General features: G+C 50.8%; 1 protein-coding gene across 1 annotated transcript in view; it reads left to right on the top strand.

Moving 5' to 3' along the window:
* The first annotated feature begins 229 nt into the window (after window positions 1-229).
* ATP9A (ATPase phospholipid transporting 9A (putative)) overlaps window positions 230-22228 on the top strand; it is a 110518-nt gene continuing 88519 nt past the window's right edge. The window contains exons 1-3 of the mRNA XM_040459743.1: window positions 230-267; window positions 19599-19743; window positions 21612-21725. Coding sequence (XP_040315677.1) covers window positions 245-267; window positions 19599-19743; window positions 21612-21725 — 282 coding nt within the window. The 5' untranslated portion in view covers window positions 230-244. The remainder of the gene's footprint in view (window positions 268-19598; window positions 19744-21611; window positions 21726-22228) is intronic.

The raw sequence follows: 22228 nt of genomic DNA, 5'->3' as shown, positions 1-22228 counted from the left end.
CCACTTCCTGTTACGGAGTCCCTGCCCGGGACCAGGTCAGGTGCCACCACAGGCAGTAACACCAGGGGATGTGGAATTACATACCCAGGCATGGATGCTGAAGGGTACAGGTGGATACCAGAGCCATGCTTTGGGCTGGGGTGGGGTGGTGGGGGGGCTTTCCTGAGACAGGCCAGCGATTGGAGGCCCCGCATGCCAGTCCCGAGGAAAGAGCACAGCCATTTGACCTTGACCTAAGGCACCCATGCAACAAGTTGGAAGGGGGAGGTGAGGCACCGACCCATCTGTCGTTGGACTTGGGGTGGTTACTCCTCAGGATAGAACTTTCTTTTAGGATCGTTACCCAGATGCAAACGATGAAGGTTCTGAATTTGCTCTGGCCGTATTTTGGGGCCACCTTTGGGAATGGACATGGCGTGTTGTCTCCAGCTTCACTTATGACAGCGAGTGGAATTTGGTTTAGTTTCCAAAGAAAAAGACTATTCGTCATGTTCTTATCGAGGCCTCTCACCTACAGAACTAGAACAGTGCTGATTTCTCAACGCTGATGGCTGTTTGCTTTCATTTGTGTGACTTGGAAAGATTGATGGAGAAACGTCGCCAAAGATCACTTTGGGTGGCTCGTGGCCAGAGACTGAAAGGCTAGCAATTATTTTCATGGGTCTTTCTCTTTGTGCCAAGTGATACTTGCTTTGTTTTTGCAGTCGGGATAGGGAGTTTCCTTTTGGAGTACGTTTACAAGAAAAAAGCAGAGAATTGGCTTTAAGAAAAGTATGAACTCAAAGTTCATGAGGTTTGTAGATGCGCCCCCCTCCCAGCCACGTCTGACCTTTAGGAATTGGCCGCCTATGCTAAAATCTTGCTTTTAGTCTAAAAATATATCGCTGTAAGGGGGAGGAGGTGGGATAATCTGATTTTGTTAAGAGATTGAGCTTTTTTTTTTTTTTTTTTTGCCATGTTACCCGTGAAAAACATGATTTCTTTCTTTAAAAACGTGATTTTTAAACCGCGGTTACTTTACCACATCAATTGGGGATCCCGTTGTTGCTTCTCTCATTGTACAAACAGTTTGAGGGAGAGGCAGTTGGAAGGGGTCCTGGGGAAGGAGAGGCTCCCTGTGGGAAGTGGAAGGGTGGCCGGGTGCTGTTGTCACCACGGCGAGATCTCTGTGGCATTTGCTGAAAGCCAGGAGGGGGAGGCTGCTGGCTGGCCGCCCTGAGGAAGGAGCAGTGTGGACGGGGACCGCGCTGTCCCCATACGACAGGGCCCGGCAGGGTCTCCCCCCCCTCCGCCGGGCCATCTGCTGTGACATAGGGTGAAGTCAGACCTGGCCAGGTTGGACCTCAGGGGTTCTCAGCTCAGCACTACTGATGGTTGGGGTTGGCTAGTTCTCTGCTGTGGGGGCTGTCCTGCCCCTCGTAAGAGTGTCACAGCAGTCCTGGCCTCGCCCACTGGCTGCCCGCAGCACCATCCACCCGGCTGTGACAACTGAAGATGTCTCCACACGTTACCAAGTGTCCCTGTGTGCTGCGGGGGGCGGGGCGTGAGCGGGCAGAACCACACCTGTTAGGAGCCCCTGGACTAATGGAATGAGTATTCCCTGTGCATGGCCAGGTCCCTATTGTCCTTCAAAGGCTGCCTCCTTCTCTCTCTCTCTCTCTCTCTCTCTCTCTCTCTCTGTCTCAAGAAAAACCTGTTAGGCAAGAAGTTCATGTTTGGACTGTCCTACTTCACTAGGAGTTCAGCTTTCTGATAGTGACTATGAAGCCCTGAGCGGTCGGAAGAGACTGTTTGGGAAGTGTTAGGGGCTGCGGTGCATCCCTTCACACAGTCCTATGCTGAGCCCTTAACCCCCAGTACCTCAGATCGTGACCCCTCTCTTTGCAGATAGAGCCTTTAAAAAGACATCATTAAGTTAAAGCGAGAGGCCTTTAGGGTGGGCCCTATTCCGGTATGACTGGGTCCTTATGAGAAGCGGTGATCAGGACGCACAGAGAGAGGCCAGGGGGTGAGAGGAAGAGACGACTCGAGGACACAGGAGCAGGGCGGCCATCGTCAAGCCTCGGGGAGAGGCCCCAGAAGAAACCAGAGCTGCCCACACCTTGACCTTGGACTTGTAGCCTCCAGAACCGTGAGAAAATAAATTTCTGTTTAAGTCACCCGGCCTGTGGTATTTTGTGATGGCCGCCCAAGCAAATTCATACAGGAAGCACCTCATTTATGGCCATTTTGGAAAGCGTGGTGTCTCTTGCTGTTAGTAATAAGCCTTCGTTCTAAACTGATGATGAGTTCGTGAGGAATTTCCTTTAGAGAGTCCGGTCTCAAGAGCTCTGTATAAGCACATTGCAAAGTCATGTGGACCTGAGCTGACCTCCCCCCGCCCCCCGCCTCTTCCTTTTGCTTAAAAGAGTTCCCAGGAGCCTGTCACACACCCATGTTGTGCTTTGCGTGGTTTGTGGTTAGCTCATGTTGCATAGATTATGCGAGATTAATTTGATGAGAGTTATAATAGTTGCTCACCTCTACTCCGTGCTTATCAGGTGCCCAGCACTGTTCTAGAGTTGTAAGTGGATCATCCTCTTTCTCCTGACAACCCTACTTTACAGATGGGGAGACTGAGGAACGGAGGGTTTTTTTTCCTTTTAGAATGGTACCGGCTTAGAATGACAAAGACTTCCTTTCCGTGTTTTTAAAAGGCTCATTTTAATTTGAATGTAGGCAGCAAATTGCAGCTTGTGACCTGTCTTGATGACTTCTACTCTTTGACTTTTTCTGTAATATCTATTCAGAGCAGGTGATTATCGTTGAGGGGGAAAGGATTGAAGGTTTGTGAGACTTCAGTAATTTGGAGATGGGCGTGTGTGAATTCCACTGTTACTTTGAAGGCTGGTTGCAGAGGAAAATTCTAGAAACTTCAAATTACCCCAATAGCTATGAATTCTTGAAAAACATAGTATCTGTTTCCAGAGTTACATGTTGATTCTTATTTTGTTTTTCTTTTTAATGTTTATTTATTTATTTGGGCAGGGGAAGGGGCAGAGGGAGATCGAGAATCCCAAGCAGGCTGGTAGCCCTGGGTATTGTCAGTGCAGAGTCTGACGTGGGGGTCGATCCCATGAACTGGGAGATCACGACCTGAGCCGGAATCAAGAGTCAGACGCCCAACCGATGGAGCCCCCCAGGCGCCCCTCTTATTTTCTTGCCCTCTCTGTAGGAGACATGTTCATGCTAATGGGGGGGGAGAGTGCAGAATATCCATTTCTAAAACAGCTACACTCACCCCACAAAAGGAAATAATGCGATTCTGAATGCTCTTTAAAGCTTTTATATAGTCAGTCCCCATAAAAGTGCAACTGTAAAACGGGAGAACTCCCTCCTCCCCGCCACTATCCTCCCTCTTGTTCTTCTCCCCGAACTAGAGGCACCTGGGGGCTCTCATACAAGGAATGACACCCTCGTGTCCTGATAAATCACACAACCAGGTAGTAAACATGTAAGACGGCTTGTACTACCTGGCAGGCAGGGTTCTTTCCCCCCTAACTAAGCTGATTATGCATACTACATGCATAAAAATTATGCATAAATATGCATACATACATGCACATTAACACACAGAAAAGTGTGCAAATCATGCACAGCTCCGTGAATTTTCATGAAGTGAACACCCTCCTGTAGCCAGCCGGAGAACAGGCTATCGCCGCGGGAGCCCTCTCACGCTGCCTCCTCCCGCACCTTACCCTGTGTCCTGACTTCGTCACACGCGTATTGTAATTTGTTCGTCCCTGTTGCTGTATATGTAGTCATTTGTGTGACTGTATCATGATCTCTCTATCCACCTCTTTTTAAAAAAAAAATTTATACTTATTTTTTGAGAGGGAGAGGGAATGCAAGGGGGGCGGGGGCAGAGAGAGAGGGGACAGAGGATCCAAAGCGGGCTCCGTGCTGACAGCAGCGAGCCCAGTGTGGGGCTCGAACCCTGGAACCACGAGATCATGACCTGAGCCAAAGTCGGAGGCTCAACAGACTGAGCCACCCCGGCACCCGCTTCATCTCTTGATGACGTTTGGGTCATTTCCAGTTTTGCCTGTCGGGGATAGTGCTCAAACATATCTGTCGGTACATGTATTATGTGGCTTTGCTGGGCCCTAGGGTATATTTGCGTGTAGTTTTCCAAAGTGTTTGTGTTAATTTGGGCTTCTCCGGCCGGGAGAGTTCTGGGCGCTGGCACTGGTCTTGTCTGTCTCCTTCATTTCCGCCATCCTCGTGAGAGTAGTGCTGTCGCAAGAAGCGTGTCTTCTATGGTTCATCTGAGACAGGCTGCCTTTTCTCGATCCGAGGGTAAGCTGTAAACTTAGAGGTTATAGCCAAGCCATGGTAACCCTGAGCCTAAACTTGGCAAAATGGTCCCCTCATGGTGGTTTTCCTCTCTGACCAAACACCTTCTTTTTTTTTTTTTTTTTTAACGTTTATTTATTTTTGGGACAGAGAGAGACAGAGCATGAACGGGGGAGGGGCAGAGAGAGAGGGAGACACAGAATCGGAAGCAGGCTCCAGGCTCCGAGCCGTCAGCCCAGAGCCCGATGCGGGGCTCGAACCCACGGACCGCGAGATCGTGACCTGGCTGAAGTCGGACGCTTAACCGACTGCGCCACCCAGGCGCCCCCCAAACACCTTCTTAAGTGGTTTTACATTACAAGAGAAGGGTAAAAAATATATAAAATTTATTTTCTTTCAATTGTAAAATGAGCGCATGTGTATTAAGAACAATTACAGAGCAGAGAGGAGTAGAACACGGGTGTTGGCTTTCCCTTCAAAGACAACTGCCCATAACACCAACACCTACGACGTGCTGTTTTCTCCCTGCCTTGTTTCTGTGTGTACAATGTTCTACGAATGATAACCCATGTTTTTGCTTCCTACTGTTTTTTCTGTCTCATGAGGTATTTTGTAAGTTACCTTTTTAATGGCAACATGCTATTTCTTTGAGTAGCTGTGGCTAATTTGCTTTAACCAGCGCCCTTTATTTTCACAAGTTGTTTCTTATTTTAGTTTCACTTTTTTAAAATACATTTTTAAAATTTGATTGGGGGAGGGGCGGGAAGAAAGAGAATCTTAAGCAGGCTCCAAACTCAGCACAGAGCCAGAGGCAGGGCTGGATCCCATGACCTGAGCTGAAATCAACAGACACTCCACCAACTGAACCACCCAGGCTCCCCTGGTGTTACTTTTTAAATGTTTTCATTCTGAATGCTGGCCCTTGAACCAGAGGCTCCCCAAAGACACATAAAGGGAAAGCTGAGGGAGGCACAGACCCCTGGGCTTGAGAAGTGACTTGTCTGGGTCGGGATGAGCTCAGTCTGCAAGGTGACTCTCAAAACAGCAGTGCTTACTGCCCCGGAGAAAAACCGGAAACTCAGCAGTGAGTTTTGTACATTTCAGAGGATTGCTGTTTGTTCACTGGGTATTTGTGAGCAGCTACTCTGCCCCAGGCACAGTTTCTGTTGTTGTTGTTCTTTTAATGTTTATTTATTTATTTGAGAGAGAGAGAAGCAGAGAGAGAGGGAGACAGAGAATCCCAAGTGGACTCTCACTGCAAAGCCCAGTGCAAAGCCTCGAACTCATGAACCAAGAGATCATGACCTGAGCTGAAATCAAGAGCTGGACCCTTAACGACTGAGCCACCCAGGTGCCCCTTAAAATAAATCAACTGAAAGAAAGAAAGAAAGAAAGAAAGAAAGAAAGAAAGAAAGAAAGAAAGAAAGAGAAGGAAGGAAGGAAGGAAGGAAGGAAGGAAGGAAGGAAGGAAGGAAGGAAGGAAGGAAGGAAGGAACATTTTAATAGGCTAGACTCTCCAGGTCACTGGGTTAAATGGAACATATGACCACATGTCCAGGGGCTGTAACTGTGTTTTACTAAGGGGTTTTCTGGAAGGGCTGTGCCATGTGGTGCCCTGTGAGAGCCAGAGTTGCCCTGTGTTCCAGGGTCGGGATCAGGTGATGGCCTTCTTCACCCACCACCGTTTTCATTTTGCCTTTTGTCCAGTGGGTGCCAGTGAGATTGGGAAGGTTTAAAAAAAGAAAGACAGGAGCTCGCGGCTTGCTCAGTTGGTTAAGTGTCTGGCTCTTGATTTCAGCTCAAGTCACGATCTCACGGGTCATGGGTTTGGGCCCCACTTCCCGCTCTGTGTTGACAGCGTGAAGCCTGAACGGGATTCTCTCTCTGTCCTTCTCTGTGCACCTCCTTCACTCGTGTGTGCATGCACACTCTCTCTCTCTCAAAAAAAAGTGTCAAAAACTTTGAAAAAGTAATGAAAAAATGAAACCACAGATTTACTATTTATGTTTCTTGATGTGTGGGACGGGTGGGGGGCAGAAGCAGCCCGTGGGTGGTTGAGACGCTCCTTACACGCCAAGCCTCAGTTTGCTACCTTTGGGAGCACCGAGCACATATTTGTTGAATACGAGAAACTTCCCGTGCGTACAGTGGCTCCGGGAAAAGCTGTGCGGAGACCCCGGGGCCAAGGGCAGGGACGTCTGGCTTCCCTGCAAAGAGCGGAGGTGTGCGGCACAGGCCTCTGGGGGCCCGGGCTGGCATCCCCCTGCCGCAGTAACGGAAAAGGCGTGGCCGCGCTCGCCACCGGGCGAGTGCCCTTCCCCACCTGGGCCGTCACTGTGCCCGACCCTCCGCCGCTCCGCCACCTGCGGCCAGAGGCGACCTCCGGGCAGGGGGCCGGAGGGGTGCGCTCCGGCGGTTCGCGAGCCCGCGCCCTTGGCGGCCTCCCCCTGGCCTTCCCGGGGCTGCGGCCGCGCCAGAGCCACGCCCCAGGCGCGGCGGTGCCGTGGCTGCTCACGTCCCCACGGGAGCCGGGGCGGGGCCGGGAGCCAGAGTCCGGGAAGGAAAGGGGCCCCGGCCGAGGCGACAGCGGCCCGCGGGTTGGTTGCGCGGCATCCTGAGGGGTTGCGAGCGCGGATTCGAGCCGGGGCTCCCTCCCTGGCCCCATGGCCTTGGGCAAGTGAGTTCCCCTCCCGAAAGCGAGCGTGTGGGTAGGGCCGCGCGGTTGGGGGGGGGGGGGGGGGCCCGGGTCCTGAGGGCCGAGACCCCCCCCCCCCCCCCCCGGGCGCCTGGCAGGTGGAAGGACGAGGGGCGGGGCAGTGGCGGCGCAGCCTGAGCGAGCTTGGAGGGAGGAGCCAGGCGGCCGGCCGGGCGCGGGGACCCTCGATGCGTGCTCCTGCTGTGTCCCCATCACGGGGCTCCTCCCCAGGGCTCTGTCGTCCCCGCTCCCCACCCTCCCCGTTCAGAGGCGGCGCTCAGATCCTACCGTGGGGCGAGATTCCCGGACGCCGGGGGGGGGGGGGGGGGGGGGGGGGGGCGGGGTGCTGGCTCGGAGGGCAGCTCCACCGGCTGCTGGGCCTGTCCTCATGGGCTGCAGGGCTCGGGGCTGCGTTTCCTCCTCTCCCGCCCGGAGCCACCCTGGCGAGGCTCGAGGGACCGGTACTGCGGGCTGTGCTGGGGCCCCAGCCCCGTGTTAGAACCTGCGAGCAAATAGCCCGACAAAGCGCAGACGCAGGAGGTTAAGGCGGAAGGTCTCTGGGTGCTGAGGCCCAGGGGCCACCCCTCCCTGCATCCACGCGGAGGCCCTGAGCGCCTTCTGTGTACCAGGTCTGGGGTGTGAGAGGAGCACTGTCACCAGGGCTCTGGTGTCCGACCCCCGGGCTGCGGCCTAGATCCGAAGCTGCAGACGGAGAGCTGCGTGCTGCGTGGGCCGCAGGGTGGGGTTTTTTGTACTGTTTGCAAATTAACTTCACCGTTTAAAAGGTAGGGAAGTGTGTCCATTGCTGACTCAGTTTCCCTCCACCTCCCCCCGTCACTTTAGCCATCCTGTACCCCTCCTGAGGCACCCACTGTCCAATTTCTTCTGTGTCCTTCTAGAGAATCTCAACCATTTCCCCCAAAAAGGCCCATGTGTTTTGCATTTATCTATTTACACACACACACAGAGTTTTACCTTCTTTATGCAGTTGTTCGCATATGTTGCACAGTACAATGTATTTCTTCTACTTAATAGTACATGCTGGGCCTGTTCCGTAGCAGGTGCATAAAAAGCCTTTTCCTTCCCTTTTTAAAGAAATGGCTCTAAAGGATTTCATTGAGCAGACTTACCACACTTTTTTTTTTTTTTTTTAACCAATCTATCACTGGTGGATGTCTAGGTTATTTCTAATGGTTTGTTATTGCTAGAGCGTTATGGTGAATGGCGTTGAACATAAGGCTTTGTGGCCGTGGTAGGACGTCTGGAATATCTCAAAGGGGAATCACTGAGTCAAAGAGAATGTAAATTTGTAATTTTGAGAGCTGTTGCTAGGTTACCCTCCCTCAAGGTTCTACTGATTTGGACCCACCCCCCGCCCCCAGCAGTAAAAGTGTCCGTTTGCCCATCCTGACCAACACAGGTGTTATTAAGCTTTTTGATTTTGGTTATCATGCTAAGTAAAAACTGATACCTCTGTGTGGTTTTAGTTTTGCATAATATTTAAACATTGCATCAGTTACCAACATTTAAAAACCGAGGGTTTGGGCTTCAAAATCTGTGCTTTTTGTCTTGGTCGTGAAGAATCTTACGGTCTGTCGTGTTAGGCTTGTGTGAGGGTGTATCTTGGTCAAGGTAGGATGGCCACTCCCTTCCCACACCTCTGGGCTCTGCAGTGTGCCCTGTCCCACTGGACCCCGTGTTTATTTTTCTTCACTTATTACTGTATGTTGCTCGCTGGGCGTCTGTAGGTTTGAGTTTTCCAGGCAGGTGAAGCGTAAGGGAGAACAGAGCTGCTTTCTCTTCTCTCTGTGAAGAGCGTGGACTTGGCTTTTGAAGGATACGTAGAAGGGGGAGAACGGGTTGCCCAAGGACATCTGATGTGAATGAGTCTTGCAGAGGGGTTGGAAGTTGGAGAGAAGTACAGCAGAGTTCTGAACTCACTTGCTTTGGCTGTAGTCAGTGGCTTGATAACCGAGGACCTGGGATGAAAGGTGACAGGCTTGGACTTGAGTCCACAATGATTGACTCATGGTGGGGGCAGGATGCAGCATGAGTCACACTTTTGTGGGAGGTGTCCTGCACTCCTGAGCAGGAGGGCACCGGCAGGGAAAGACTTCCAGGGTCAGAGAACTAGGGACGGTGACAGATGCCCCCACCCGTGACTGCCCCCTTCTCCCAAGAGAGCCGGAGTCAACAGTCTGGTGTGTGTGTGTGTATTTGTTTCAGTATTATTTGCCCATTATATATTATTATGCTATTTTGATCAAAGTATGGCATAATAAATTGCATATCTTTTGCTGTAGGTTTTTTTCCCTCCCCCTTCATCACCAGCTTCACTCTTTGATTGTTGCAGGTCCATCGCGTGGTGGTTCCTCTCTGATGGGCGTTTGTTCATTTCCAGGGTTTTGCTTTCTTGCGGCTGTGAGCATCCTCGTGTCTTTCCTGATGTTCACCCATACTAGAACCCCTATATGATATACCCCTCCAGGTGGGCTTGCTAGATCAGAGGGTCTGTTTCTGTTTCGAGAGAAATTGCCACACTGACTTGGCCTTTTCCTTTGATACGACCCAATTTTTCCTCCAGCCAGTTTTCCTTCCTTTGATACGGCCATTGCTATGGTAAGAGATACATTCAGGCTTCAGTGAACTAGCTTCCTTTTATGCATTCTTTCCGATTTAAGATTTTATTTTTATTTTTATTTTTTAAAGATTTAGTTTATTTAAAAATGTTTAACATTTATTTATTTTTGAGAGAGAGAGAGCGCGCGTGCGTGAGCGTGAGTGGGGGAGGGGCAGAGAGCGAGGGAGACACAGAATCCGAAGCAGGCTCCAGGCTCCCAGCTGTCGGCACAGGACCCAGTGTGGGGCTTGAACCCACAAGCTGTGAGATCATGACCCGAGCCGAAGTCGGATGCTCAACCAACTGAGCCACCCAGGCGCCCCAAGATTTTTTTTTTTTTTTTAAGTAATCTCTACACCCAACATGGGGCTCAGACTCACCACACCGGATCAAGAGTCACATGCTTTACCAACTGAGCCAGCCAGGTATCCCTGACTTCAGAGTTTATATTGCCCTAGTTAAAAAAAAAAAAAAAAAAAAAAAAAGCCTCCTAGATGTTTTTAGAACACAGAGCAAAAATTTCCCTCGTACCTTCCTTTCCATGCCTTCTAGCACCCACTCCCCAGGCATCTGTGCTTATTAACAGCTTGAGTTCCGTTCTTCCAGTCCTGTTGTCCAGCATGCTATACACAGACCTATGTGGCTGTTTAAATTAATTAATGGAATAAACTGTAAACGTCACATTTTGAGCGCTCAACAGCCACATGTGGCTCGAGAGAACATTTCCATCATTGCAGAAATGTACCAGGCAGTGCTGCTCCAGGCCAGCGTTCTCAGACTCAGGACTATTGGCATTTGGGGCTGGACGGTCCTCTGTGTGGGGCTGTCCTGTGCATTGTACCCGCTAGATGCCAGGAGTACCTCCCTGCACCTGCAGTTGTGACCAAACGGGTCTCCAGACATGGCCACGTGTCCCCCGGGCATGGGGCAAATCCCCACTCCTCCCACCCTGTGGAGAACCATTGCTGTAGACTGTTTTTTCCATACGGCTTTTATTTGTTTATCTATTTTTAATATAATTATTGTCAAGTTAGCCAACTCCGTATTGCTTTTAATCTTCTTTACATTCTTTTTTAAAAATCTTTTTAAAATTTTTATATAATTTTGAGAGAGAGAGAGAGAGCGAGTGAGACCGCGTGAATGGGGGACGGGCAGAGAGAGAGGGAGACACAGAATCCGAAACAGGTTCCAGGCTCTGAGCTGTCAGCACAGAGCCCGACGCGGGGCTCGAACCCACTAACTCGCAACATCGTGACCTGAGCTGAAGTCGGACGCCCAACTAACTGAGCCACCCAGGCGCCCCTTTCTTTACATTCTTCCTGGATCTTCCTGGTGTCAACACAGAGACTACAACTTCCCAGACTCTGGCTTTAGGAAAGTTCAGCAACACCGTGCAGGCAATTCAGCAAATATTTACTGAGTGCCCACGGATTGTGGTTACACCCAGAGCTGAGATGTTCATTTCTTCGGGTTGCAGCTCCTTGTTACAGTAGTTACTTTTCCAGAAACATTGTTCCCTTGGAGCTTCCCTCTGTGATCTTGGCTTTTCCCTTGCCTTTCGGCCAGATTGTGTGAAACCACCTGACGTCTGGTCAGCGGGCTGTCCTCCAGCAAGACCTTCGTCTGTTTTAGTCAGATCATAAGAAAAATTTACTTTAGGTTTCCTTTGTTTAAATGGTCTAAGCTAAAAGCAGTGTGAACTAAACTATTTGTAGCCTTACATCTTAACCTAGTTGAATAGCTGTTGCTGCCAACAGGTAAAAACATTGTTTCACATTTTTTCTTTCTTTTTTTAATCTGGAAAGGTAACGTAAGAGAAATAAACATATATGTACTGTTAAGGGAATGCCTGTCATGTGCTGGGTATTGTCCTATCCCTTTCATATATAAAGTCCTGAATCCTAGTAATTCAGCAAGGCAAGTCTTACTGTCATTTTATAGAGAGAAAGAGTGGGGATCACAGAAAATGAGGAGGCCCAAGCCACACAGCCAGTGTGGAGCTGGGCTGGGCTGGGCTGGGCTTTGCACCCAAGTCCGTCTGACTTCAAAGCTGGCGTTTCCTACTCTACCCCTTATGGGCATGCTGTTTCCAAGCTGTGGCTCTCACCCGTTACTTCTTCTGTAGTCTCTCCAGTAATTTCTCATTCTTAAGGAATCCTGTCTTGTAACCCCTCACCCTAGGGATGTAGGCGTTACTTCGTCATGGCAAGTGACAGCCTGGTTTGGTGTTAAGAAACAGTAGCAGCAATCCAGGGCGCCAGGGTGATGGCGGCCACAACCAGCGCCAGGCAGCTGCCCCTCTGGGGCCTCCAGGGGACTGTGGTCCGTGCTCTAGACCGATGGGGTGTGGTGGCAGCCTCCAGGGGTAGCGAGAGTCACAGGTATAAACGCAGATGTTGAGAAGGAGCCTGGCTGCCATCTCTTCTGTTTGGAATGGGGTGGGGGTTGGGGGGCGGTGGGGATGTGGTGGCTTATAAATTTGCCACCAAGCCCAAAGTTTCTACCGCGGGACAGTAGTTCCCCAAATATGGGCAGGCAGATACGTAGGTACAGCAGTGAAAAGGTCCACGCAATTCATGGACAGGAACTAAATCACGTTGAGACATGCAGTAGGGTACTTACTTCCTTTTTCAGTTTTCCTTCAATGTTTCTAAGCTGGTGGGGGCCACTTTTTAGGAGCCGGCACTTGCTTATCTCTGCATTATAACGGGGAGAAGTGGCTGGAGGCTCAGAGACACTGCATCCAGTTTGAATTTAGTAACATTGTTTGCTTTTCATTGTGTTGATTTTTGATGTTTACCTTGTGTTTATGGGGAGTGATACTGGTTTTCCATTTATGATAATACTACAAAGTTACCTTTTACAGTTTACTAGGGGCGCCTGGGTGGCTCTGTCTGGTTGGTAAGCCCAAGACTCTTGATTTGGGCTCAGGTCATGGTCTCATGGTTCGTGGGTTCGAGCCCCTGCGTCGGGCTCCACAGCTAGTGGTGCAGAGCCTGCTTGGGGTTCTCTCTGTCGCCCCCCTCGGTGCCCCTCCCCTGCTCACCGTGTCTCTGTCTCTCTCAAAACAAATGAACTTATATACATTAAAAAAAAAAAAAAGAAAGAAAGAAATTCCCTTTAAAATTTATGTAAATAAAATCTAGAGCAGGAGTTCTCAACCCCGGGTGCTGCTGGCATTTGGGGTCAGACCATTCTCTGCTGGGGGGCTGCCCCGTGCACTGTAGGACGTTTAGCAGGATCCCCGACCCCCCCACCCCCACTGGACGCCCCTTTCCCCAGTTGTGACGACCAAAAATGTCTCGACATCATCAAGTACTCCTGGGGTGGGACCAAAATTGACCCTAGTTTAAGGTAAGCAAGTTTAGCCTGTACCATGACGGTAGGAGGTAGGGATGGTTGGATATTGTAGGAAATACCACGTGTGTACGAAAATCTCTTAGCCTGATTTCTGTCAGTTGCGAGGTCCGCTGACCGATGTTCCTGTGTGTGTCCTGGGCACTGATACCGCATAAAGATGAGGCAGAAGGAGATGTCTAGAAAGGGATGCTCTAAGCAGCGCTGTCCAGTGTAACTTCCTGCCATGCCTGGAACGTTCTGAATCCGCACAGCCCAGTCCCTAGCTGTGGGCCACATGTGGCCATAGAGCACTCAGAATGTGGCTAGCGGGAATAGGGAATTGAATTCTTCAATTTTAATTAACTAATTTAAATTAAAAAAAAAATTTTTAAGTAGGCTCCATGCCCAACGTGGGACTTGAATTCAAGCCAGCCAGGTGGCCCTCTTCCATTTTAATTAAATTTACACATAAATAGCCACATGCGGGAGAAGCTACCGCATCGGACAGCACTGCTAGCTAGAGAAGTCAGAGCAGTGAGGTCAGGGTAATAGGATGCAGGCTGGAAGGTGTTGACTGTACCCTTTAAAAGCTTAGAATTGGATGGGGCGCCTGGGTGGCTCAGTTGGTTGGGCGTCCGACTTCGGCTCAGGTCATGATCTCGCGGTCCGTGAGTTCGAGCCCCGCGTCGGGCTCTGGGCGGACAGCTCAGAGCCTGGAGCCTGCTTCTGATTCTGTGTTTCCCTCTCTCTCTGACCTTCCCCCATTCATGTTCTGTCTCTCTCTGTCTCAAAAATGAATAAATGTTAAAAAAAAAAAAAAAAAGCTTAGGATTGGAGACACACAGAACCCATAGGATTGTGTCTTCAAGGACAGTGCAGCTCTGTGGTAGCCAGGAATAGCAGACAGGAGGTTTGAGGCAGTGGTTAACACAGACCCAGCTAAAACTGCCTTGAGCGAAAGTAAAATGAAACCGACGAACTGATTCCTGAGACGGAAAAGCCCAGGGCGTGGACAGACGGATCGACCTATGCCTGAAGGTGTCAGGAACCTGTTGTGGTCTTTGCCTTCCTCCTCGTGACTCCGTTCTCAGGCCGACTGTCCCCTAAAGAAGGACAAGGTGGCCACCTGCAGCCCCACACTTGTTTTCTGCCACCTTAGCAACGTCGCGGTGAAGGGCACTTCTTTCCTAGTATTTCTGATGAGACTCTCAGCCGGGGTCTTGCTGCCCTTTGTTGAGCCCCTCGCCACGTCGGGGGCTCTGCTCGGCCACGCCTGGATCCGTGTGCTCACCACACCTGGGGCTAGGGGGTGGGTCTGGCCCAGCTAACCCAGGTGGAGAGATGGAGGGAATTGCCTTAATAAGTGATGATAAAGGATAATTAGAGAAGAAAACCCTGGGGGTAGTGTAGGCTAAGGGAGTGGACCCAAGAAGGATGCGTTTGGAAGGGGGCCCTTCCCCAAGGCTGGGGCGCAGATGTAGGTGGAGACGGGCGAGTGCAGGCTGCTGGAAGGCAGGGCAGGAGCTGCTCTGCAGGCACGGGGCAAGCAGAAAGCGACCCCCAGGGTGCACGTGGGGTGGCCGGCACAGCTGGTGGTTGACACGTTGGCTGTGCCGGGGGAATGGGACGCTGGGGCTACAGTGACAGGAGGACCTCGGAAGACAAGCCTGGGGGTGAAGGGATCAGGGTGCTGGTGCAGAGGAGACAGGATGTCCCTACTGTGAGGGCCCCGGGGAGGTCTCCACAAGGCCACGGCGGGGCCTGGAGGACTCCAAGGACAGCACGTCCTGGGCGCGGGGCTGGGCAGAGCGCCATTGGGTGGCCTCACGCCTGTGCCACTGATCCCCTGGGCCGCTGCCTGGGCAGCACAGGAGAGCCTGTCTTCCAGCGGTGTCCCTCCAGGGCCCTCCATGCGAAAGCTCAGTACTGTGCTCACTGTACGGGAGAGGCAGAAGGGACCTACGTCTGTCATCCCAGAGCAGGTATTGAAGGGTGGCTGTGCGTGGAGCCGAGAGGCGGAAAGTTCACAACAGGTGTGAAGGTGAGTGGGTGTGGGGCAGGCACGGCCCCGAGGAGTGCGCAGGCAGGCGGCCACGGCTCTCGTTGGCCCCTACGGTGTCTTCCAACCTCAGGAGATGAAAGCCCAGGAAAACGCTGTGAAATAATTGTGCTGATCAGGCCATTAATGGCGGTGCAGGGGGCTCTCAGGCGCTGAGGATCTGGGTCCTACAGGCCTGGGCTTAAGGCCAGCTTCCCCTGCTCAGGCGGAGCCAGTGAAGTGTAGATGTTGGGGAAATCACTGAGTCCCCTCGGGCTCAGTGTCTCCACTGTGAAAATGGAGGCAGGGGCCCCTGGGTGGTTCCGTCGGTTGGGCGTCCAACTCTTGGTTTTTGCTCGGGTCATGCTCTCGCAGTTCGTGGGTCTGAGCCCCGCATCGGGCTCTGTGCTGACAGTGTTGAGCCTGCTTGGGATTCTCTCTCTTTGCGCCTGCCCCACTTTCACTTTCTGCCCCTCCCCAGCTCGCTCGCTCTCTCTCTCTCTCAAGAATGGAAAAACTTAAAAAAAAAAGAAAAAAGAAAATAAATGGGGGCAGTGCTCTTACACACCATGTAGGATTGTTGTGAACGGTACATGAAATAATGCATTTTTTTTTTTTTTATGTTTGTTTATAGAGGGTGCATTTCTACATCTGCAACATTTTGGAACTCTGTACCCACTTGCCGCACTCTAGTCTGGACGGCTGTCTCTGCTTGCCTGGATGGTGGCAGTAGCTTGCTAAACAGTCCCCGTTTCCCCTTTTTTGGGGGTAAACACACAGCCTTATTAAGATACGGTTCACATACCCTGCAGTTCACCTATTGAAAGTGTGCAATTAGCAGATTTAAGTATATTCACAGAGTTGCGTGACCGTCACCCCAATCAATATTCAAACACATCATGACCCCAAAAAGCAACCTCACAGCTATTACCTGTTCTTACTCTTGCCCACTGCAGGGTCTTCTCTGCTCAGCAGGCAGACAAGACCGTTTAATAATGTCAGTCGGATCAGGCCAGCCCCTGCCGGTGACCCTCAGTGATCCCCGCTGTGCATGGAGTAGACTCCAGACTACCTGCCCCAGACAAGGCCCCGTGTCTTCTGGCTGCCCCTTCCTCCTCTGCCCTGCTCCCCTGCGGTTGGAGTATTCTAGCCACGCCAGTCTTTCCATGAGCACGTGCGCCAGGCTGCCTCCCACCTCTGGATCTTGGGTTTCTGTTCCAGTTTGTCCAGATTGTGCTTCCTTTGTACAGTTGCATGCAGCTGCTGCTTGTCCCCCGGCTCAGCCGTCACACCAGCCTCCCTGACCATCCAGTCTCCCTGAGCCACATGCCTCCACCCCCCCCCCCCCAACCCTGCTTGCCCAGGCCTTATTTAATTTGGGTGGTTGTACCCTGTCTCCCTCCCTCCACTAGAGAATAAGCTCCAGAGGGGGAAGAGCCGTCTGTTTTGTTCACTCCTGAATGCCCAGTGTCCAGGTGAGGGCCCAGCACGTCGAACACACAAGACAGAGTAAGTAGGTGAATGAGCAGGGGACCAAAGAGAAGCAGTGATTGCTGGTCTTATGTTATTGTTGTTGGTACGTGTCCAGTAAATGCTATTGACCTGAAAGTCAGGTTGATCGTGTATTGAACGTGTGCGGGTTATGTCCAGTGCGGGTGAAAGTGAATAAATGAGGTCAAGTTGGCTAAATGACATGGCCTCGGGGCTAACTGTGCTTGGTTCAGGTGACACAAAGTTTTTTGTTTTGTTTTTGGTTTTGCTTTTATTTATTTATTTGTTTGTTTACTAAATTTACATCCAAATTAGTTAGCATATATAGTGCAACAGTGATTTCAGGAGTAGATTCCTTAGTGCCTCTTCCCCATTTAGCCCATCCCCCCTCCCACACCCCCTCCAGTAACCCTCAGTTTGTTCTCCATGTTTATGAGTCTCTTCTGTTTTGTCCCCCTCCCTGTTTTTATATTATTTCTGCTTCCCTTCCCTTCTGTTCATCTGTTTTGTCTCTTAAAGTCCTCATATGAGTGAAGTCATATGACTTTTGTCTCTCTGACTAATTTCACTTAGCATAATACCCTCCAGTTCCATCCACATAGTTGCATATGGCAAGATTGCATTCTTTTTGATTGCCGAGTAATACTCCATTGTGTGTGTATGGATAGATAGATATAATAGATATAGATATAGATATAGATATAGATATAGATATATAGATATAGATATACATCACATCTTCTTTATCCATTCATCCATTGGTGGATATTTGGGCTCTTTCCATACTTTGGCCATTGTTGATGGTGCTGCTATAAACATGGGGGTGCGTGTGTCCCTTCGAAACAACACACCTGCATCCCGTGGAGAAATGCCTAGTCGTGCGATTGGTGGGTCTAGGGTAGTTCTGTTTTTAGTTTTTTGAGGAACCTCCATACTGCTTTCCAGAGTGACTGCACCAGCTTGCACTCCCACAAAGTTTTTATTTTAGCCTGTGCCGAACGTTCACCCCTGTTTTGTCGTGGGGCTGTGAGAAAGGAGCAAAGATGCTGCTCCAACATCGGTTCCCGGACCAAATTGTCCTTCGTTCCAGAGGGACGCTCGATAAATGCTTACTGTTCTGAATTTCACAGAGAATGAACCACACCGAGCCCCTCTCCCATCTTTTGCCACCACAATGCATCCTGCGACGACCCTCCTGCTACTTTGTGCACATGCACACGTCTGCGGCTTACGTGACGAGCGGCCCGACCTGGCAGCTTGCCGTGCAGAGCGTTCTGCTAAAACAAAACAGACAAAACTCATGTGAACAGCCGACCTGATGGTTTTGTTAAGGTCATTCTCTAGCTTTCGCTTAGAAACCCTCAACTGCGGGAGCCATCGTTACAGGATTATTACAGGATGGGGAGAGGGGTGCTGGCTCACATCACGGAGGGGTCAGTCATGACCGCGGTTTCCACTAACCCAGAGGTCTGCTCCCCGTCAAGTGATTCCCCCCTCTCTCCTTCCTGCTTCCTGCCTTCAGTGTGCACTTAGCGAGTGTCCACCGATGGCCAGCACGGGTGCTGCTTATACGCAGACAGCGGCGGTTTGGGTCCCTCTGGTCCAGGCCTGCGTGTGTCTCTGGCCTTTGGACAACCGAGAACAGGGCCAACACAGATGAGTTACTAGGAGTAAAACCTGTCTGATCACATATGCCCCACTCGAGCACCGATTTACTGGAATGAAGATGCTAGTTGTATTTCTTTGATTTTTTGTTAACTGTTTATTTTTGAGAGAGAGAGAGAGAGAGTGACAGAGTGACAGAGTGCGAGTAAGGTAGGGGGCAGAGAGAGAGAGCGAGACACAGAAGCAGAAGCAGGCTCCAGGCTCCAAGCTGTCGGCACAGAGTCTGATGCCGGGCTTGAACTCACGAACTGGGAAATCATGACCTGAGCCAAAGTCAGATGCTTAACCGACTGGGCCACCCAGGTGCCCCCGAAGATCCTATTTTTAAGGAAGAGCATTGTGTTTCGTCATGGGAATTTTGAGCATCTGGACAGGCAGCTTGCTGATGACCGGGGGGCTGAGTCTGCTCCGCTCTGTACCCCAGCACCCCACCAGGGCCTGCCTGGCGCGTAGGAGGATGGGAAGAAGGGAGGACCGTGGTGGACCTGCAGTTACATAAGTCATCATTTGCCTGTCTGCTTGGTTTCACTTCGCTTGGCAACGTGGTTGGGGGGCCGGCAGGGCTGGGGTTTCTGCCTTGTGTTTGGGCCCTCCGGAAGGACAGGTGTTCTCAAGAGTGGCTTCGTTCCCCCGGACATGGATTGCCCTGCCTTGTGCGGGCCGCCTGGGAGCAAGTGCACGAATGTGCCCACCTCGCAGGGCAGCCCGGGCAGCTGGGGGCTCAGTCGGCCCACAGTGGGCACGCCGGCCTGGCTCTGGGTGACACCGGGCCCCGAGCCAGTGTCTTCCTGGCTGGCTCCTCTGGGCTGTGGCTCAAAGGAGATCCGGGTGTGGGGAGATTCTTCGCCTCCTTTACCTGGTCATCTGGGTGGATCCGGGCAGCATGCTGGAAAGACACCGGGTTTTCTAGCAAGACGGAAGTCGTTCGAGGCCGGACTCTGGTTTCTCACATCTTGGCGCACTTGGTTGCTTTACTTTTTATTTTGTTTATTTTTAAGCAAATAGACATTTTGGGGGGTGATTAGAATTGCGATTTGAGAGACACAGATTGAGGTAGAAATCTTAATGGGATTCTCCGTGGGTGCTGTATTATAACTGCTGTGGGCTCTCCTCTCTCATCAGCAAAATGTAAAGTAGAGGTAACGTGTTGCTCTGTATTTACTTTTTAACTTAAATCTCCTTTTAAAAATGAATCTTACACTTTGATGACGTGAGTAATCTGGGCTTGCGGACAAAGCGTATTTTGGACCACAGCTTCTTAGAAGCCTTGGCTCTGTTTTCCCCTCTCATGATGATGAAGTCCCATTCGTGGCCGTTGTCCTGACCCAGTAAAAGTTGCTCTAGAGGAGCACGTTCGGAGAGAAGTGGACAGGTGTGGGCGTGGCCTTGACGGTGTGGCTGTGTCTTTCCCACAGGTGCTGTGAGTGGCTGAGATGCTGCGGTGGAGGGGAGCCCAGGCCCCGCACTGTGTGGTTGGGCCACCCCGAGAAGAGGGACCAGAGGTACCCTCGGAATGTCATCAACAATCAGAAGTACAACGTCTTCACCTTTCTTCCAGGGGTGCGTACGGGCAGAGGCCACAGCCTTTATTTTTTTCTCACACCGGATGTGGGTGGTGGTACCGGGTCTTAGAAGACCGAGGTCCCCGGGGTACCTGGGTGGCTCAGTCGGGTAGGCGGCCGACTCTTGGTTTTGGCTCAGGCCATGATCTCACGGTTGGTGAGTTTGAGACCCGAGTCTGACAGCAGGGAGTCTGCTTGGGATTCTTTCTCTCTCTCTCTCTCTCTCTCTCGCCCCTTCCCCGCTCACACTCTTCCTGTCTCGCAAAAATAAATAAATATTTTTTAAAAAGAGAAAAAAGACAAACGTCCCTGTGGCCGGATAACCTGGGTCTTTTCCAGGCTGCCTTCGCCGCTGCCTGTCCATCTCCCGTGTCCTGAGTACCTAGCAGGGGGGGCGGGCTGCCTTCTGAGATTTCTGCTTTGAGACGCCACCTGATCCATTAGAATAACGTCACATTTAGTTGGTGTGTTAGCGGCAAGAGTGAAAAAGATATTTTGGGGACCCAGCATTGTAACCAAAATACCAAAAAAAAATCTACAAAAACCAAAATCCCATCATTGCCTAAAGTATCCCTTCTGTCATCATGAAACACATATTCAGTATAGTAAAGTCAGGAGATACAAGTATGGAGATTTTTTTTTTTTTTTAAAGGTAAGTTTTAATCCTACCATCCAGAAGGAATTGCTGTTGGCATTTTTGCTAATGAATATTTTGGATGTGCTTACTTAATATTTTGTGCTCTGGAGTCCTGGTGCTAGCATTTCCACATTAGCTTAGGCCAATCTGTGGATTTCAGCTCTACAGACCTTCCCCCGCCTCCCAACATGTGCTTGAATTGAATGCCTATTTTTACCCGACACACACTGGCTGACTTTAGAAGCAGCAGCAGTGATCAGTTTCAGTGCTGGAAGGGGAAAGAAAAAAAAAAAAAAATGAGTGTTTGATTTATTGAGAGAGGTTCCAGAAACACAAACGTGTAATGCTGTGGCTTACGGTCAATTTGAATGTTTTTTTAAGGGCAACTCTGACTGCCTTCACTGCTTCATTCAGCCCACATCTCCCCCCACCCCCCCAAATGTCAGCATCTTAAATCAAGAAAAATTTTATTTCTCCTTCATGGAAATTCTGGTGCCGAGCGGCCACACTCTCTTCCGTGTTGCGGCTACACCGTCTGGAACACGAGGCCTCCAGTATCTCCATGACTGAGCAAGAGTGAGTTGGCTGAAAATGGCTCTTTACTGCCTCAGCCTCCAAGAGACACATCATTTCCGCTCAGCGCCCCAGGCAAGGCGTGTGGTGCCAGACTCCCCACCCCCCCCACCTCCCAGGGCACTTGGGAGCCATCGAGGCTCCCCCACAACCCGCCTCCACACAGGACAGGATTCCGCTCTATTTTATGGTGTTGAGATCATATCGTGGAGATGAGAGGTTACCTCGTTTTCTTGATCAGTAAAGACATTTCCCACTAAAACCTCTTCTGAGCATTTTGAGCAGCCTCCCTGTACTTACAAAACAGTTTTTAAGAAACAACTTGTCACAGATAAAGTGGAAGCCCCCGGCATGCCCTCCCCGGCCCCAGAGGCACCCACTGTCTTGAATTTGGTGTTAATAATTTCCGTGTGTATCATTGTTTGTTTCTTCATTTTTTTTTTTTTTGACTTTTACGAATTCTGTTTTGATTACCCACATGTGTTTTCCTAAACAATACGCAGGAGCGTTGAAACTACGTAGGAGGCATCATGGGAGTTGTGCTCGTCTGCAGGGCTGCTCTCAACTGTTAATCACCTCGGACTCGACCCCCCGCAGGTGCATCACTCGAGCCGTGACTGTCTCTCTTCTCTCTCTCCTCTCTCTTGTCGTTGCAGGTGTTGTTCAACCAGTTCAAGTATTTTTTCAACCTCTATTTCTTGCTCCTTGCCTGCTCTCAGTTTGTTCCTGAAATGAGACTTGGTGCACTCTACACCTACTGGGTCCCGCTGGTGAGTAAGGGGCGTGGTTTGTTCGCTGACCGCGGGGTTTGGGAACAGACGCTTCTTTGTCTCTCTCACCCGGGCATCTGCAGCCTTTTACGCGACAGGACAGCCTCAAGCCCCCCCCCCCCCCCAGGATTAAAAAAATTTTTTTAATGTTTATTTATTTTTGAAGGAGAGAGAGACAGAACATGAGTGAGGGAGGGGCAGAGAGAGACGGAGACACAGAATCCGAAGCAGGCTTCAGGCTTTGAGCTGTCAGCACAGAGCCCGACGCGGGGCTCAAACTCACGAACCGCGAGATCATGACCTGAGCCGAAGTCGGCTGCTTAACCGACTGAGGCGCCCAGGCGCCCCTATATTTTTTAATTAAAAAAAAATTTTAATGTTTATTTATTTTTGAGAGAGAGAGAGAGCGCGTGCACAAGTGGGGGAGAGGCAGAGAGAGAGGGAGACACAGAATCCGAAGCAGGCTCCAGGCTCTGAGCTGTCAGCACAGAGCCCGACATGGG

This window comes from Herpailurus yagouaroundi, unplaced genomic scaffold, assembly GCF_014898765.1.
Source record: "Herpailurus yagouaroundi ecotype Mexico unplaced genomic scaffold, PumYag 246, whole genome shotgun sequence".
Taxonomy (NCBI): domain Eukaryota; kingdom Metazoa; phylum Chordata; class Mammalia; order Carnivora; family Felidae; genus Herpailurus; species Herpailurus yagouaroundi.
The sequence above is the reverse complement of the archived record's forward strand: the minus strand, read 5'-3'. Positions and strand labels throughout refer to the sequence as shown.